This window comes from Tamandua tetradactyla, chromosome 16 (assembly GCF_023851605.1).
Source record: "Tamandua tetradactyla isolate mTamTet1 chromosome 16, mTamTet1.pri, whole genome shotgun sequence".
Lineage (NCBI taxonomy): Eukaryota > Metazoa > Chordata > Mammalia > Pilosa > Myrmecophagidae > Tamandua > Tamandua tetradactyla.
In genome coordinates this window covers 13,826,374-13,843,990 of record NC_135342.1, presented here as the reverse complement: position 1 = coordinate 13,843,990, position 17,617 = coordinate 13,826,374, and the positions used below count along the sequence as shown (strand labels likewise).

At 46.8% G+C, this 17,617-nt stretch overlaps 2 protein-coding genes across 4 annotated transcripts in view; both read left to right on the top strand.

Annotated features, from left to right (window-relative positions):
• The first annotated feature begins 869 nt into the window (after positions 1 to 869).
• Positions 870 to 14,784, top strand: C5AR2 (complement C5a receptor 2). Of its 3 annotated transcripts, XM_077133585.1 has the most exons (3): positions 870 to 1,146; positions 5,738 to 5,911; positions 12,167 to 14,784. In XM_077133585.1, exon 3 carries the CDS (start codon positions 12,199 to 12,201, stop codon positions 13,210 to 13,212), a length of 1,014 nt encoding a protein of 337 aa, XP_076989700.1. In that variant the 5' UTR covers positions 870 to 1,146; positions 5,738 to 5,911; positions 12,167 to 12,198; the 3' UTR covers positions 13,213 to 14,784. The 3 variants fall into 3 exon arrangements, with proteins under 3 accessions (XP_076989700.1, XP_076989701.1, XP_076989702.1); XM_077133586.1 differs by lacking the exon at positions 5,738 to 5,911; XM_077133587.1 differs by lacking the exon at positions 870 to 1,146 and having other exon boundaries at positions 5,844 to 5,857.
• A 425-nt stretch (positions 14,785 to 15,209) lies between these two features.
• DHX34 (DExH-box helicase 34) overlaps positions 15,210 to 17,617 on the top strand; it is a 69,392-nt gene continuing 66,984 nt past the window's right edge. The window contains exons 1-2 of the mRNA XM_077131329.1: positions 15,210 to 15,295; positions 16,659 to 16,849. Coding sequence (XP_076987444.1) covers positions 16,760 to 16,849 — 90 coding nt within the window. The 5' untranslated portion in view covers positions 15,210 to 15,295; positions 16,659 to 16,759. The remainder of the gene's footprint in view (positions 15,296 to 16,658; positions 16,850 to 17,617) is intronic.

Below are 17,617 nucleotides of genomic sequence, written 5' to 3'. Positions count from 1 at the left end.
CCCGCTGGCTATTTCTTGCCTCCCTTGCAGAATTTCTTCCTCGGCTCCTCGCCACCGCCCTCCTCAGCGCACTTGCGACATCACCCACCACCTTACCGCCCCTACGCACACGTGACCCTCCCCACCTTGTCACCACGCGCAAAACTACCTCAGCATCTTCCTTGAACCTGTTCCTGCCCTCGCGTCCCCAGCCCAAGGGCGGGTCCACCACCCACCCTGGCACCCAAGGCTGAGACCAGGACCCACGGTGGGTGCCCCTTCTCCCTGCCCTGCCTGGTCCAAGCCCTCCATCCCCGGGTCCTTGGCCCCCCCCTTTTTTTCCGTTAGACATTGTTCATTGCCTTGACAGATGGAGATTTCACCTACCACCTCACAGCACCCGCCCCACATGGATAGTACTAGATTTAGTCCTCTACTGCCAATTTTTTCCCTGTAATTAGCGACGTGGTAGGTTTACAGAAAAATCATGTGTTCAGACACAGAGTGCCCACGTATGGCACATTTGTCGCATCCAGCCTGTTTTCTTTTTTTTTCCAAAGACCATCCCTGCCCTCATCCTATGTTCCTTCAGAGTGCTGCCTCCTCCAGGAAGCCCTCCCAGACTTCCTCCTCTGCCTTCCACTCTCCGTCTTTGTTCCCTGCCTTCCTCTAGCTTTCCCGTTTTGAGGAGCGGGTGTGGGGGATTGAGGTCTGCCACAGCCCTGATTTGGGAAGGGAGGTGCTGTCCTAACAGCTGGGTCTTCTAGAAACTCTTGGACACAATTGAGTGGGATTCGGGCGGCCTCTCCAGGGTGTTGACCAACCCCGGCCAGGAGGGAAGTGGGCTGAGCAGTTAAGGGAAGTGGCTGCGGCATCTGCTGGGTCAACAAGTTCCAAAGGGGAAGTTGTGGGAAAGGGGAGTGGGTGATGGACTGAGCTGAGTCAGACTGTGCTCCCTTCCCCCTGGGGTCCACCCTGGCCCTCCCCACCCCTCACATCTGCCTCAGACCAGAATCTCTTTCTGTGTCCTCTTCTAATATCTCCCTATTAGGGCTGGGGGGACCGTGGTGGGGGGGGGGAGGCACACGATCCATGCACCTGCACGATCCAGTTTGTCCACCCCCTGTGCTGTGTGGCCTTCTGGAGCGTCACACCCCTACTTCTCAGGTAGGTGTTTCGCTAGATTAGCGCTGCCAGGTGGAAGTGACAGGTGAGCCACATGTGCGATTGTTCTGGGCTGCATCACGTCCTGCAAAAGACGTGGCTAAGTCTAACCCCTGGTCCTGAGGGTGTGAACCTGTCTTTGAATAGGGCCTTTGAAGACACTGTTCTTGAAGGCAAGGCCAGTCTGCCTCAGGGTGGGTCCGATTCCTCTGTGACTGGAGGAAACTTGGGCACAGTAGAGGACAAAGCCGGGAGAGGGGCTTTAACACAGCCAGACACTGAGTTATGGAGTGCCTGCCAGCCACAGCACACCCGGCGCACGTCGGAGAGGGCACCACCCTGCAGATACCTCGATTCTGGACTTCGGACCCTCCAAACCTGAGAGCCAGTCAATTCCTGTTCCTTAAGCCACAATTCCTGTTCCTTAAGCCACCCAGTCTATGGGGTGTGTTAGTGGGCTAAGACGGCAAGTTTACGCCTAACAGCCAAGCCACTGACAAGCAAAAACAAACAGAAAGAAATGGGTAAAATTAATTTTTATAATATATTAAAAGATATTATTTTGACATGGGATCAGTAAAAAAAAAATTATTGTGAGATTTCACCTTTTTTTTTTTTAACTAAGTCTTTGAAATTGGGCGTGTATTTTGCATTCTCAGCACCTCGCGGTTTGGATCAAACGGATTTCAAGGGCTCTGTAGTGGCAGTGGCTGGTGGTTACTGTCTGGGAGAGGGCAGGTCTAGAATTCCTTGAATAATGCTCAAGAATCCCATGATTTAAATTGTCTAAGACTAATGTTGTAGGATCTCCAGAGCCAAATAGCCTATGATTCCAACATCCGGAGAATCTGGTTCCAACATTGTCACCTTCAGAGACTTTGGTCTCCACTGGGAGTCCTCAGACATTGGCCTCTGCCTGTTTTATAAATAAAACTTTATTGGAGCACGGCCATGCCCATTCGGTCTGTGGTTGCTTTCGTCCTGCAAGACCTAAACTCTTTCCTCTCTGGCCCTTTACAGAAAAAATTTCCCAAACTTTGATCTAGATATTCAAAGACCCAAAGAGGGATGGTGTTTTCACAGCTGTGATGTTCTTGTGTTTTATAGACTTGAGCTGACGTCACAGCTCCTTTCCATGTATCCAATATCATGTAATAATGTATATATGCTTTCCATGCAGACTGTTTACCACATTTTGCCATTCAACCTTTCAAGAGTCTTTTTAATTAATTTATTTATTTTTGAAACATATCCACATACAAACACAAACATTCTTACCATATGATCATTCCATTCTTGTTATACAATCAATAACTCACAACATCATCACATAGTTGTATGTTCATCATGACCATTTCTTTGAACATTTGCATCAATTCAGAAAAACAAAAAGAAAACAGAAAAAAATTCATACGTACCATACCCGTTACCCCTCCCTCCCTTTCATTGAACACTAACATTTCAATCTACTAAATTTATTTTAACATTTGTTCCGCCTATTATTTATTTATTTTTAGTCCATATGTTTTACTCATCTGTCGATAAGGTAGATAAAAGGAGCATCAGACACAAGGTTTTCACAATCACACAGTCACATTGTGAAAACTATATCATTATACAATCATCATCAAGAAACATGGCTACTGGAACACAGCTTTACATTTTCAGGCAGTTCCCTCCAGCCTCTCCATTACGCCTTAACTAAAAAGGTGATTTCTATTTCATGTGTAAGAATAACCTCCAGGATAACCTCTCGACTCTGTTTGGAATCTTTCAGTCACTGACACTTTATTTTGTCTCATTTCACTCTTCCCCCTTTTGGTCGAGAAGGTTTTCTCAATCCCTTGATGCTGAGTCTCAGCTCATTCTAGGATTTCTGTCCCATGTTGCCAGGAAGGTCCACACCCCTGGAAGTCATGTCCCACGTAGACAGGGGGAGGGTGGTGAGTTTGCTTGTTGTGTTGGCTGAGAGAGAGAATGGGCCCTGTTCTTAAGGAATACACAGATTAACAGATTAAGACAGACACAAGAATACAAAACAGTATATATTCCCAAAGTGTCATTGTGTGCCACAGATCCAAGTGAGGGAGGGAGGAAATTACTCTGACTTGGTGAAAAGGGGCATTTCCTCATCAGCAGGAGATAGTTTACAGGAGATGCAATTTAGTTGATTCAATCAACATCAACTGCCAAACTGAAAAATCTGGATAAAACCCAGTCTGCTTGATGCAAAATTATGTGGTTTGCTTAGACTTAAGGAATCCCTTTACACTTGGCACCACTCGGGTATTACCTTGTGTGGTAGTTAGATTCAGGTGTCAACTTGGCCAGGTGAAGGCACCTAGTTCTGTTGCTGTGGACATGAGCCGATGGCATGTGAACCTCATCTGTTGCTGATTACATCTGCAGTCGGCTAGGAGGCGTGCCTGCTGCAATGAATGACGTTTGATTTAATTGGCTGGTACTTAAATGAGAGATTTAATGTAGCACAGCCCAAGCAGCTCAGCATACCTCATCTCAGCCCTCACAGCTCAGCCCAGGCCTTTGGAGATGCAGAAAGAAATCACCCTGGGGAAAGTTGTTGGAACCTAGAGGCCTGGAGAGAAAGTCAGCAGGGATCACCCTGTGCCTTCCCATGTAAGAAAGAACTCAGTTGAAAGTTAGCTGCCTTTCCTCTGAAGAACTATATGTTAACTAAATAAATTCCCTTTTATTGAAAGCCAGTCTATCTCTGGTGTGTTGCATTTCGGCAGCTAGCAATTAGAACACCCTGTAACGGTCAAGTGCCGAAGCCCAGACCTTGTCCATATGTCAGCCAGCTGATAAGGTGCTCTCCTTAAGCAGGCATGGCTTCCCCTGGATGCAAAGATTAATCCTATCTTCTGTATTTTATATGTTTAAGCTGATATCAGCTTAAGTCTCAAGTGTTGTTAAATCTGGACATTATTTGTCAATTAATTTTCCTTTGATCACAGTAAACTTTGTAGGCCCTTATATATCAATTTGCAATTTATCTCACTTTCTCTCTGGAAATTCTTTTTTAAGAGTCTTTAATTCCGTGAGGTTGAACCCTATGAAATTGCCTGTATTAGCCTATTTGGGACTGTATGTAACAATTTAATTAATAATGTGTACTTTAAAAAATTGTGGTAAAGTACCCACAACGTAAATGTTGACCACTAATGCCCTTTAGTAAATACGCAGTGTTGTGCCACCATCTCCATTATTTACTTCAAACATTTTCATCACCCCAGAAGGAACGTCGGAGTCCATTAGTGGTCACTCCCCATTTTCCCTCTTCCCAGCTCCAGGCAACCACAATCTGCTTTTTGTGTCTGTAGATTTCCCAAAATTCACTCCCATTTTGACCCGCAGAAATGGCACTTGAATGTAGGTTGACTTAGTAACCTTCTAGAATGTTCTAGGAGTTTTTCCTGGGAGGAAATGGCCAGTAAATTGAGGGCCCTGCACTCAGCATCTCCCAGTGTGACTGGAAGAGGAATTCAAACCCCCCAGAGTGGGCCCCTCCCACTTGATAACGGTTATGAGGCCTGCAGACACCCTGTCCTTGGCCCTCAGGATCCCCGAGGCCCCAAGCGCCAGGACACCAGAAAAGCTTTGCCTTCCAGAATCTGAGAGATTTACAGCCCACATCTAGCAGCTGAGTTCATGAAGATCAAGCTCTGAGAAGCACATTGTAAACTCTTCAGTTTAGAGAAAATTTGAATGGATAAAGGACAGCCCCCCACCCTCGGCTTCATACCTTCTCTGACCCTCTGACTCTTTTTCGCAACAAGTCTCTGGCCCCGGAAAATGATTTTCTTTACTAACATGAATTTATTCGGTAAACAGCAGCAAAAGAAAGGTTTAAATTCCTGTCCTCGACCACTAAAACAAACACAAAGCACTGCTGAACAAACAGTTCCCAAGATGGAACCACTTCCCGTGTGTGTGCGTTTTAAGAATTTATATTATATTCTTCTTTTTCTATGGTTAATTTAGCACATTTGTACACGGAGTATGTTTCGGGCACCATTCTGTGTGTTTTAAGTCTATTTGTCTGTTTTAATTCTCCCAGCGCTTGTCCACCTCACACGTGGGGAAACTGAGGCTCAGAGGGGCCAAGTTCATGGTCTCAGCTGTTAAACTGTGCTGGGAGGGAGGATGAGAACCAGCCTCACCAACACTGCCTCATTTTAAAGGTGGAAAACTAAGGCCTGAGCTTGGCTGCCTTGGCCTCATGGTGGAAGAGGTGGGGGTGACCTGAGCTGTCTCCCACAGAAATGCAAGGACAGAAAAATATTTCTCCGTCCTCAAGGCTCTTCAGAGGGAGCAGGGAGGGGCTGAATGCCACTTGCAGGCCCCGCTGGTCCTGGGAGGGAGGGAGCAGGCCTGGCCAGCGGGGAAGAAGCCCTCGGAGGAAGAAGCTTCCCAGGAACCCAGTGACATTGACCCTGGGGCTGGGGCCTCCGGCTGAGCTCTCCCCCCACCCTCTCTGGCCTCGCCTGCCGCTAGTGATTTTTGGTTATGTGAGTCACAGGAAAAACACACCCACAGTGGGAAAAGGCCACTCCTGGTTTCCCTGCTTATGCAGGTCTGCCTAGTGCCTGCAACGTGGCAGTGCCTGGAGCGGGGGAACGGAAGCCTGGCAGACGGGGGGCACCTCCAGGAAGCTGCCAGCGGCCAGGCGTGAGGAAGCCCAACTGTGGCCCAGGTTCGTGCTTCAGAGACGGGTCTGGCCAAACTAGGAAGCTTCTGGCAAGCGACGGTAAGGATGAAGGGAAAGAGGGAGGGGAGGAGTGTGTGTGTGTGTGTGTGTGTGTGTGTGTGTGTGTGTGTGTGTGTGTAGGATTTCACCATCTTGGCCCCTTAGAACTGAGAACTGTTGTTTTCAGAATCTTTGGGAATCAGAACTAGAACTTTAGGACTGCAATCTTTTTTTTTTTTTAATATTTTTATTGTAAGCCTTAAACAAACATACAACCATTCTATACATGGTGTACAATCAATGGCTCACAACATCATCACATGGTTGTGTATTCATCACCATGATCATTTTTTGAGCATTTGCATCTCTCCAGCAAAATAAAGAAAAAAGAAGAAGCTCGTACATACTATACCCCTTACCCCTCCCTCTCATTGATCACTAGTATTTCAATCTACTCAATTTATTTTAACTTTTGTTGCCCCTATGATTTTTTATTTTTTATCCATATTTTTTACTCGTCTATCCATACCTCAGATAAAAGGAGCATCAGACATGAGGTTTTAGGACTGCAATCTTAGAACCATCACATTGGGGTCCGCGGCAGACTCCCAGACTTGTGGAATGAAGCTCGACAGAGAAGCCTTGGCCACACAGGTGTGCAGCCTCGGTCACACAGGTGTGCAGCCTCGGTCACACAGGTGTGCAAAAATACACCTTCCAGATGCCCTGCTCTGTATCTGGCTGGTGGAGCAGGAATTTCTGCAACTTCTGGAAAATGTACTAAATGGTCACATGCCCAATGGAAAATCAATCCTTTTAACACAACAATTCCACTTCTTAAGACAGATTCTTTACATTAAAATTTTTTTTTTTAATTTCATAGTGATAACATACATATAAATAACATTGGCTACATGCATTGTTTTTAAGTATATAATTCAGTGCCATTAATTAGCATTCACAGTGTCGGCCCCTGTCACCACCACCCATCTCCAAAACATTTTCATCACTCAAACGAATTTTACACCCATTAAACCACGAATCCCCGGTCTTCTTTTCACTCCCCTGCCACCTCTTAGCCATGGATTTGCCTATTCTAAATATTTCATGTAAGTGGAATTTGTCCTTTTGTGTCTGGTGTCTTCCAGTTAGTGCAATGTTTTCAAGGTTCACCCACATTGTAGCATATATAAGGACTTCGTTCCTTTTGGGGGGCTGAATAATATTCCACTGCATGGATGGACATGTTTTGTCTGTTCATTCATCAGCTGATGGACACTTGGGTTGCTTCTACCTTTGGCTGTAGTGAACAGTGCCGCTAGGAATATTTGGTGGTGCCAGGGTCTCTTGGGGTCTCTGCTTTCGGTTCCTTTGGGTGGTTATCTGGAGATGGAGTTATTGGGTCATATGGAGGTTCTAAGCTTAACTTTCTAAAGAGCCGCCAACCTGTTTCCACAGCAGCTGGGCCCTTTCATATTACACTGTTTAACTTTGCTTTGTTGTGTAACACACGCATGGAAAAGTGTACGCATCAGAACTGGGCAGCTCTGTGAATCCTCACTGGCTGAACACGTCCGTGGCGCCAGCTCTTGGGTCAAGAAACTACAAGGTTAGTCCCCAAAGGTCCCTGAGGACCCCTGCCACCTCCCACCCCCAAGCTTAGCTGCATATCCTGCCTTCTAACCATATAGAGTCCTTTTGCTTGGTTTTTGAGCTTATGTGGATAGACTCATTCAGGGCTTTCTCCTATGTGTTTGGCCCCCTTGCCTCCATCTTATATTTTTGAAAAACATCCGCTTCTTGCCTGTGGTTTGTTCAAGCTCGCCGATCTAGCATTGCCTATTGGGTGAATGTACTGTGGTGTGTTTATCCACTATCTTGTGGATGAACATTTGGATGTCTTCCCACCTGGGGCCACTGTGAACTTTCTAGCTCATGTCTTTTGGTGAGCATGCGTGTGCTTCTTGGGGTGTCAGGAGAGGACTGTGGAGGTGCCGCAGGGTCAGCTTTGGTAGAGCCTGTCCCAGCTTCCCAAGGTGCATGGCCCGGGAAGACTTGGTAAACACAGTGCATCTGCATTTCGAGGCAAGTGCAAAGGTGTTTGCTCATTTTAATTTCTTTTTTTCCCCCCAAAATATGGTGTATATACAAAGAAAAGAAAGAAAAAGCAATAATTTTTTAAGTACTCTTCAATGAGTATTTACAGAACAGATTTCAGGATTTGTGATGGGCTACCATTCCACTGTTTCAGATTTTTCCTTCTAGCTGCTCTAAGACACTGGAGACTAGAGGAAATATCAGTATAGTGATTCAGCAGTCATACTCATTTGTTAAATCCTGTTTTCCCTGTTACACCTCCTTCTTCTCCTTTGATCCTTCTCTCAATCTGTAGGGCTCTTTAGGCAATGCCCAATCCGACTTCATGTCGAGAAGGGATGCCATAATCCGTTAATAATCTGAGAGAGGCTGGTCCTTCAACTAGGTTTCAGGATTTCTCTGACCTAAGAACTCTCTGGAAATTATGGGTTCCAGGAAAGCGAACTTAATGCATGAAACAAGTCTCAGAGCTAGGTGTTCTTAAGAGTCAACAGGAGTGATGTTGGTTGGGGTTTAGCAAACCATGGCAATTAGCACTATCCAACTGAAGCTTGCATAAGAGTGGCCTCCAGAATAGCCTCTTTACTCCAGTGATCTCTCTAGGACACTGATGCCTTATTATATTACACTTCTTTTCCCCAGTTTGGTCCGGAAGTTGCTGGCGACCCGGTACCAGGGACAGATTCATCCCTGAGAGTCACGCCCCATGGTGTCAGAGAGATTTTCACCCCTGAATGTCATGTCCTGTGTAGGGGGTGGGCAGTGATTTTCCTTGTGGAGTCGTTGGGCTTAGAGAGAGAGAGGCCCCATCTGAGCAACAAAAGAGGTTTCCTGGAAGCAACTCTCAGGACTCATTATAGGCAGTCTCAGCTTCTCCCCTACAGAAATAAATTTCATAAGCTTGACCTATTTTCTTGGGAGTCCCTGCCAAGGGGTTTTTAATTACCAGAAACAAAAAGAAATCCAAATCACCTCTTAACCCTTCTGTGCCTCAGTTTCCTCCTTCAATCTTTTATTTCCCAAAAAACCCATCCAGCGCCAGTGATAGGTTGGGTGGTGTCCTAGATGCCGAGGGCACAGCAGAACCCAAAGCAGACAAACCTCCCTGGCCTGGTGGCACTGACATTCTGGAAAATGGGGCTCATGCTAGAACTTTCCTCACAGGGTTGTCAGAAGGGTGATGCCTGGTGCATAAAAAGTGCACAATAAATGCCATCTAGTATTTCAATTAATGCAAAATAATATTAGCGGCAATTCTGTTGGCTACTTATAATGGCAATAGGTAAATAAAATGGTAATGATCTAGAACTACAAACATATAAAAATATAATTTATTACTTATTATGGGAAATAATAAAACAACAATGCTCACACTATTCTTATTTCCACGATTATTATTGGATGTCCCTTCTTTGGGGACTGGCTATTAAGCATGATGTTTTGGCCAGTGGAATGCTTTGGAAGCCGCTGTGAAGAGGGCATCGATGTGTCGTACATAAAACAACAGGCTTAAGGTATATGATGTGGGAAAGATTAAAAGACAGAAATGTGGGTGCTTGAATGTTCCCATTTCTGGTTAAAGATTAAAGGGGAAATAACGTTCGCTTTTGTATTTGCTTATGTCTAGAAAAGTCCCTGAATTTTAGGCAGCGGGCGTTGGTCAGGGTGGGGCCTGAGGCTTGGGAGAGGGGCCGTGCTTCTGGTCATATCAGCTCCCACCAGATATATCTTGCTCATTTTGATCCGGGTGCTGTGCTCAGTTCATGCCTGTTAACTCACTGAATTCTCCCAACACCCTCTAAGGTAGGTTTACTATTCTTCCTATTTTATAGATGATTAGGTGGAGGCCCAGAGAGGTTAAGTGACTTGCCCAAGGATGCACAGCTGCCCCCATTTCACCCTCGAAATGAAAATAACATGAAAGCTGTGTGCCAAACTGCAAACACAAAAACAAAGAGGCTTGGCTTCATAGCAGGTGCCTGGCAGGGTTGATGGGTAGAGGGGAGACCCAACTTCTGTCCTGCCCTACCTGTCATTGCCTCACCCTCAGCTGTCGCTCTGAGCCTTGCCAGCCAGCCCGTGATAGTCAGCAGAGAGCCGCAGGGCTGGGTTACTCTGACGTTGTGCTGGGAAGGGATGGGTCTGGTCTACCTGAGCTGCGTGCTTTCTGTGTATTAACTCCCCAGGCCTCCCCAAACCGGTGCCGTAGGTTCACCTGGAGACTCTCCAAGTGAGAGTCCAACAAGGAAGCCGAGTGAGTCCACCGAAACTGCAGCGGGGTCTGCTGGCTGCCCCTGGCTCCAGCATCTGAGATTTTTGGGTGATAATATTGTAGGCATGGGGTTCCAGAGTTGGACTGACACAGTTGGAACCTCAGCTTTGTTACTTCCTCAGCAGAAGGATCTTCAGTAAGTTACCTAACTTCTCTGTGCCTCGGTTTCCTCATCTGCAGAATGGGTATAACGGTAATATGAAAATCAAAGGATGTTGTAAGGATTAAGCAACTTAATGTCTAAAGGTGCTTGCAGCAGCGCCTGACACGTAACACGTGCTTAATAAATGGTGGCTTCTGATAATAATAGCAATAATAATTCTTTATTATGATTATTATTGTTTTATTGTTAGTATTGCCGTTCCCGCTCTGATAGTCGGCTTACATCTCCGCTCAGCATTCTCCCATGGCTTCCGTCTCACTTGGAAGAAAAGAAAAGTCCTTACGATGGTGGCTCTATGTGCTCTGGCTCCTGCTATCTCTGTGTTCTCACCTCCTTCCACACCCCCCCTCGCTGGCTCCACTCCAGCCACCCTGAGAGCCACCCTCACTGTTCCTTGAACACAACCATCAGGGTCTCAACTACAGGCCTTTGCACCTGCCATTTCCTCTACCTGGAGCACCCTTCCTCCAGATTCCCACCGTGCTCCTCCCTCACCTCCTTTAGGTCTTTGCTCTGATGTCACCTTCTCAGAGAGACCCCCTTGACCATGCATGTAAAATCCTGACATATCCTGTTTCCTGAGTGATTTTTTTCTTTCTAGAACATTTATTACCCTCTAAGATACTGTGTTTTCTTTCTAGAACATTTATTACCCTCTAAGATACTGTGTATTTTGCTGATTTAATTCTTTACTGCCTGACTCCTCCCACTAGTGTGTCGGCTCCAAGGAGGGAGAGGCTTTTGCCTGTCTTGTCCCTTTCTGAGTTTCCAGTGCCTGGAACAGCAGCCGGAACAGAGAAGGTGCTCAGGAGCTATGCGTTGAATGAATGAATGAACTGTGGAGACTTCAACTTTTAATTTTACCTTCCAGTGTTCCTAACATTATCATCCCTTTTAAAAACTGCTCCAGTAGGATTCTAGAAATGTAGTTTCTTGATCTTGGTGCCAGTTACACAGATGTGTTCCAGTAATGAAAGGTCTGTGAACATCTATGACATATGTGTACTTTGCTGCCTGTGTTTTATTACAGTCTAGTTGATAAAAAACTTTTAAAAGATGAAAATAATTGCTCCAAAGTACATTTTCATTGTACTAAGATTCGAAAATTCAGATGAAAGAGAACCAAGTACCTTATGTGTATATATATATATATATTATCCTTGATGGATAGTTGTTAGTTTGATATTTTAAATTCTAGAATTCCACGTTGCAAGTGGGCTCTAGCATTGCACTGTCCAATGAGGCATCTATTAACCGCAAGAAGCCTTTTAAATGTGAATTAATTAAAATTAAACAAAATGGAAAATTTAGTCCCTCAGTGGCACCAGCTGCATTGTGTTTAGTAGCCAAATGTGGCTGGTAGCTACCCAAATGGACAGTGTAGATACAAAACATTTCCATCAACGCAAGAAATTCTCCTCGACGATGCTGTTCAACAATTCCAAATAATTGCCTAGGGCTGTAATAGGTTAAATTGCAAGATATATATGGTGCTGGCATTCTAATACCATGATAATACTAGAATCCCGAGGTGCCAATGAGCTAGCATTCTAACATTTAGTCTCCAATATTTGAATGCGTTGGGGATCTAACATTGTAATGCCCTAGAATTCCAGGATGCTGGCGAGCTGGCGTCCTGTCACTTTCAGATTCTAGAATTCCGATGTTGTAACGCGCTGGGGTCCCAGCGGCCTAATAGCCTAGTTTATAAGATGCGCGTGGGCTGGGGTTCCCACACCTGGGATTCCGAGGGCCTTAGGACTTTCATCCTTGATTTTTTCAGTGCCTCTCCTCTCCCAGGAGCCCCGGTTCCGGATGGAGAACACGTCTCACAGCTACGACTACAGCCAATACGACGAGATTCCAGATTTCCCCGTGGACTGCCCAGACGGCTCCTGCCTGGCCCCGGACCCGCTCCGCACGGCCCCGCTCCTGTTGTACGCGGCCGTCTGCCTGGTGGGGGTGCCGGGCAACGCCGCGGTGGCCTGGGTGACCTGGAAGGAGGCCCGCGGGAGGCCGGGTGCCACCTGGTTTCTGCACCTGGCCCTGGCGGACCTGCTCTGCTGTCTGGCTCTCCCGGTCCTGGCCGTGCCCATCGCCCTGCGGGGCCACTGGCCGTATGGGGCAGTGGGCTGCCGGGCCCTGCCCTCGGTCATCCTGCTGTCCATGTACGCCAGCGTCCTGCTCCTGGCCGGCCTCAGCGCCGACCTCTGCCTGCTGGGCCTAAGGCCCGCCTGGGGGGTGGCGGCGCGGCGGGCGGGCCGGGTGTGGGTGGCGTGCGGGGTCGCCTGGCTGCTGGCCCTCCTGCTGACCGCGCCCTCCGCCGTGCACCGCCGGCTGCACCAGGAGCACTTTCCTCCCCGGCTGGAGTGCGTGGTGGACTTCGGCGGCTCGGCGCTGGCCGAGCACACGGTGACCGCCGTCCGGTTCGTTTTCGGCTTCCTGGGGCCGCTGGTGGCCGTGACCGTTTGTCACGGTGTCCTCAGGTGCCGGGCAGCTCGCTGCCGCTGGCTGCTGGGCACGGCCGTCGTGGGGGGGTTTTTTGTCTGCTGGGCCCCCTACCACGTACTGGGGCTGGTCCTTGCCGCCGCTGCCCCACGCTCTGCGCTCCTGGCCTCGGCACTGAGGGCTGAGCCGCTGGTGGTGGGCCTCGCCCTGGCCCACAGCTGCCTCAATCCCATGCTCTTCCTGTATTTTGGGCGGAAGCAGCTGCGCCGGTCGCTGCCAGCCGCGTGTCGCTGGGCGCTGAGGGAGCACCAGGGCACCGAGGATAGCGAGGATGGCAAGAAGGCCACTGACCTTGACCTTGTCTCGGAGGTGGGGGTGTAGGCCACAGGGACGCTGGCTTGTATTTTCCCCATCCTGTTTTCTCAAACTCCGGCTTCAGGCATAGTTGGATCCAGGACTCCACAGTGCCTTCACTTGTTCGATCAACATTCGTCGTGTGCCTGCCACATGTAAAGTCCTATTATAGACACTAGGGATACACAGGGGCTGAAAGAGACACAAATCCATGCCCTCACAAAGCTCACATTCCAGCAGAGGAGGACAGACAATAAGTCATGAAGGAATGTGGATATGTCAGGAAAGGGTAAATGTTAAGAAACCTGAAGTTGGATGAGGAGACAAAGAGAGCTGAGTAGGGAGATGGGTCAGCCAAGCAAGGCCCCTTAAGCAAGGTGATATTTGAGCCATGACCTGAAGACAGGAAAGAGGAGCCTTGCTTAAATCTGGAGGGAAAAGCATGCCAAGCAGAGGGAATAGCATGTGCAAAGGCCCCGAGGCAGGATGTGTTCAGTATATTCCAGGAACGGTGATGCAGGCAGGTAGTGTAGATGTAGCAGTATGGATGAGAAAGTGAGAGAATGGTGTAAGCTGAGGGCAGACAGGTGGTGGGAGGGCAGATTTTGTCAGCTTTTGGGCCAAGGTAAAGGTTTTGGAGAAGCCAGGGGAGGGCTCTGAGCTGCCATATAAAAACATATAACACCAAGTGAAATTTGAATTCCAGATCAGAAACAGATAATTTTGTAGTACAAGTATGTCCCAGATATAGCATGTAGTAGGAGGTATGACAGCACCTCACTACTGGCGTCCTTTGTGAGAGAATAAACCACTGAAAAGCAGAGAGAGCTCAGAGAGACGAAAGCCCCCAGAGAAGCAAGCAAGGACCCACAGAAGCCAAAAGAGCCACCAAAGCCAGGACCTGAAACCAAAGAAGCCTGGGAGAGAAGGACTAGCAGACACTGGCCATGTGCCTTCCCATGTGACAGAGGTGTCCCGGATGCCAGCAGCCTGTCTTCAGAGAAGGTATCCTCCTGTGGATGCCTTAATTGGGACAGTTTTCATGGCCTTAGAAGTGTAATTTATAACCTAATAAATCCCCATTGTTAAAAGCCAGTCCATTTCTTGTATATTGCATTTTGGCAGCTTTAGCAAACTGAAACGGGGCCCTTCCAATGTGTTTTGCTCTCTGAAGTGGGGTGAATGGACCCCCTCCCCCAAATATATATGTCCAAGGCTGAACCCCTGGAACCTGTGAGTGTGACCTTATTTGGTAAAAAGGGTCTTTGTAGACATAATTTTTAATTAAGTCAAGGATCTCCAGAGGAGCTCGTCCTGGAGTTAGGGTGGGTCCTAAATCCAGTGACAGGTGGCCTTATAAGAAAAAGGCAGAGGGAGGTTTAAGATACAGACATGCAGGGGAGAAGGATGAGAGATTGGAGGGATGAGGTCCCAAACCCAGGAACTCCTCGAGCTCCCGGGAGCTGGGAGAGTCAAGGAGAGATTCTCCTTTAGAGCCTTGGGGGTGGGGGGTGGTGGCAGGGAGGACGTGGCCCTGTCAACACCTCAATTTTGGACTTTGACCTCCAAGCACGAGATAATAAATTTCTGCTGTTTTAAGCCCCGCAGTTTGTGGTCCTTTGTCATGACAACCCCAGGGAATTAAGATATTTGGGGACCAGTTGAATGAATTTTAATGGGCCCCAGAAAAGCAGTGTACGGATGTGGACCTGCCCCTAAAACACTGTCAAGTGCAATGAAACTTGAGAATGGTATATGATAAGCTACTGCTTCTTGTAGCAGCTACATAACAGGAAACTGATACACTGGTCAACTCGGTAATCATTAGCCACTTGTGACTGTTCACATTCAAAGTGATTCAAATTAATTACAGTTAAAAATTTAATTCCTCAGTCACACTGGCCATATTTTGGGCGATCAATAGCTCCAATGGTTGGAGGACAGCACAAGTATAGAACATTTCCACTACTGCGGAACGTTCTAGTAGACAGAGGTGTTCTAGAACCTTCCCATTTCCACCCATTTGGGTCTTTTAAACCACACTGTGGTCACACCTGTGTATGGAGTATTTCCTCCAGGACAGCGTTTTCCACATAGTTTCTCCTCTAAGGTAATCCTCACAATGATCCAGGGAGGTAGGGGTGAGATGCTTCATGTTACAAGCTGAGGCCCAGAGAGGGGTGGTCATTTGCCCAAGATCCCATAGCAAGGCAAATGTGGTGCTGGGATTCAACCTCAGGTTTGCTTGACTCCAAAACCCATGCTCTTAGTCACCAAAATCTTCCTTCTGGGCTTTAATGAAATGACACCTCCTCCAGGGAGCCCTCCTGGACTCACTCCCTTCCCAGAGAGGAAGTGCTCTTTCCTTCTCTGGGTTTCTGTAAATTTCCCAAGGGCAACAATTTGGCCACTTTCACGTCTGTCTCTCCCTCCCCTTCCAAGCTGACCCCAGGGCTTAGAAAGAAACAAACTACCTTTGTTTGTCTATACGCTGTTTCTCTCAACTAAAATGTAAGCTCACTGATGCTGGGACATCTTTCTTGCTATCTCTTTTTCTTTTATGCATACAGGGACACATAGTAAGTTCCTGAAAATGCATATTTTATTCCATGGCATTTTATTCAGATTTCTCATATATGAACTATTAAGACCAAGACTGACTTATCAAATGAATTATGTTATGGAACAATTTATATAACTTCTTGAGAAGTTAGAAAATTCCTCTAGTTACTACTCCTTTGGGGCCAAGGTGCCATTGTGGAGAGTTCTTTGATAATTTTAAAAAAAAGCCTAACTTCTTTTTTTTTAGCCTTACTCTTTATTAGGAAGAATCAACTTCAGGGAAGCTTACAAATTATTTATGCAATTTTATGAAGAATTCCCTTCATCTTTAAAAATAATCTTGCTTTATGTTTGTTGTAACTTTCTGTGATTTTGGGTTTTTTTTTTTTTGGTTACTTACACCCTGAAATTATTGAGTTACTTATTTTCAAAGAACAGGTCTCAGAGGTTTTTTGGAGAAACATTCTCAGGTTTCCTATTTCAACACTACTGTTGGTAGTTTGTGGCTTTCTTCTTGATTTCACAAGTTTTGTTTATTTACTTCTTTCCATTTTCCTTAGGATTTTTTTTTAATTATGTAGTTCATATTTGGAAATTTTAAGCAGAGTGTTCAGTTAATTCATTTCTTCCCCTTCTTCTTTTGATAATAAGGCATGAATTGGCTTCTCTGTGTCTGGATTGTTTCCCAAAGATTTTGGTAATTATATCCTACCGCCTACTTGACACCCAGCTTGGATGTCCAACTTAATATGTGTTCAAACTTAATACGCCCCTCAAAATAACTCTGACTTTTCTCTTTCAACCTATTCCTTGCTCTTGTTAATGGCAGCCCCAAACTCGATATTTCCAGGTGCTCAGGTAAAAAACTCTGGGGTCATCCTTGATGTCTCTTTGTCTCTCACATTTCACAGCCAAACTGCCAGCCAATCCTCTGGCCTCGACCTTCAAAGTACCTCCAGGCGCCAGCCACTTCTCATCACCTCCTCTGCCACCATCTGGTCCAGCTGCTACCATGGCATACCTGGACATGGAGGAGGCCTTCTCACTGGTCCCTTCCAGGTTGTTCCGCACACCAAAGCCAGAGGATCCACTTAAAATCGAGGTCAGATAGTGTCCCTCCTCTGCTCCAACTCCTCCTATGGCTCCCACCTCACTCAGATGAGAAGCAGTTCTGTATCCTCCTCCCCTCCCCCCCTTACCCCCTCCCTCACTGTACTCCAGCCACACCAGCCTCCTGGCTGTTCCTTGAGTTCATTGAGTTTGTTCCTATTTCAGTCTTTGCATTTGCTGTTTCCTCTATCTAGAATTCCCGCCCCCCCCCCCCCCCCCCGCCTGCCCCAGAGAGTCTCCTAGTAACGACCTCGCTTTTTTTTTCTTCTCTTTTAGCTCTCTGCTCAACTGTTCCTTTATCTGAGATATCTTCTCTGGTCACACTATTTTAAATAACTTCACTCATCCCTATTTCCTGCTCCCTCCCGCCCCCCATTTAACATGCAGTACTGACTTCACACACAATTTCTTTTTACTTATGTATCTGTCTCTGTCTCCCCTACTACGATGTGAGTTCCAAAATGGGAGCAGGGACTTTGTTTGGTACCCCAGTGTCCAGAACCGAAAGTTATACCTTCTTAACATCGATGTTATCCTAAAGAAAAAGGTGAATGATGCCAAGGATATAACAATCATAAAATCTAACATTTATCGAGCACTTACAGATACAGTAGTAAGCAAAGCAGTGTTCATGTACATTTTTTCATTTATTTTCCGGCCAAATCCTGAAAGATAGGTATTATCCTCATCTTATAAACAGGGAAACAGAGGCTCAGTCCTGCAATGACCGACCCTCTAGGCCTGCGGGGGGCGGGGGACC

Excerpts from the sequence above, each read along its gene's own strand:
- C5AR2 (XM_077133586.1), top strand. The coding sequence starts at position 12,199 with ATGGAGAACACGTCTCACAGCTACGACTACAGCCAATACGACGAGATT.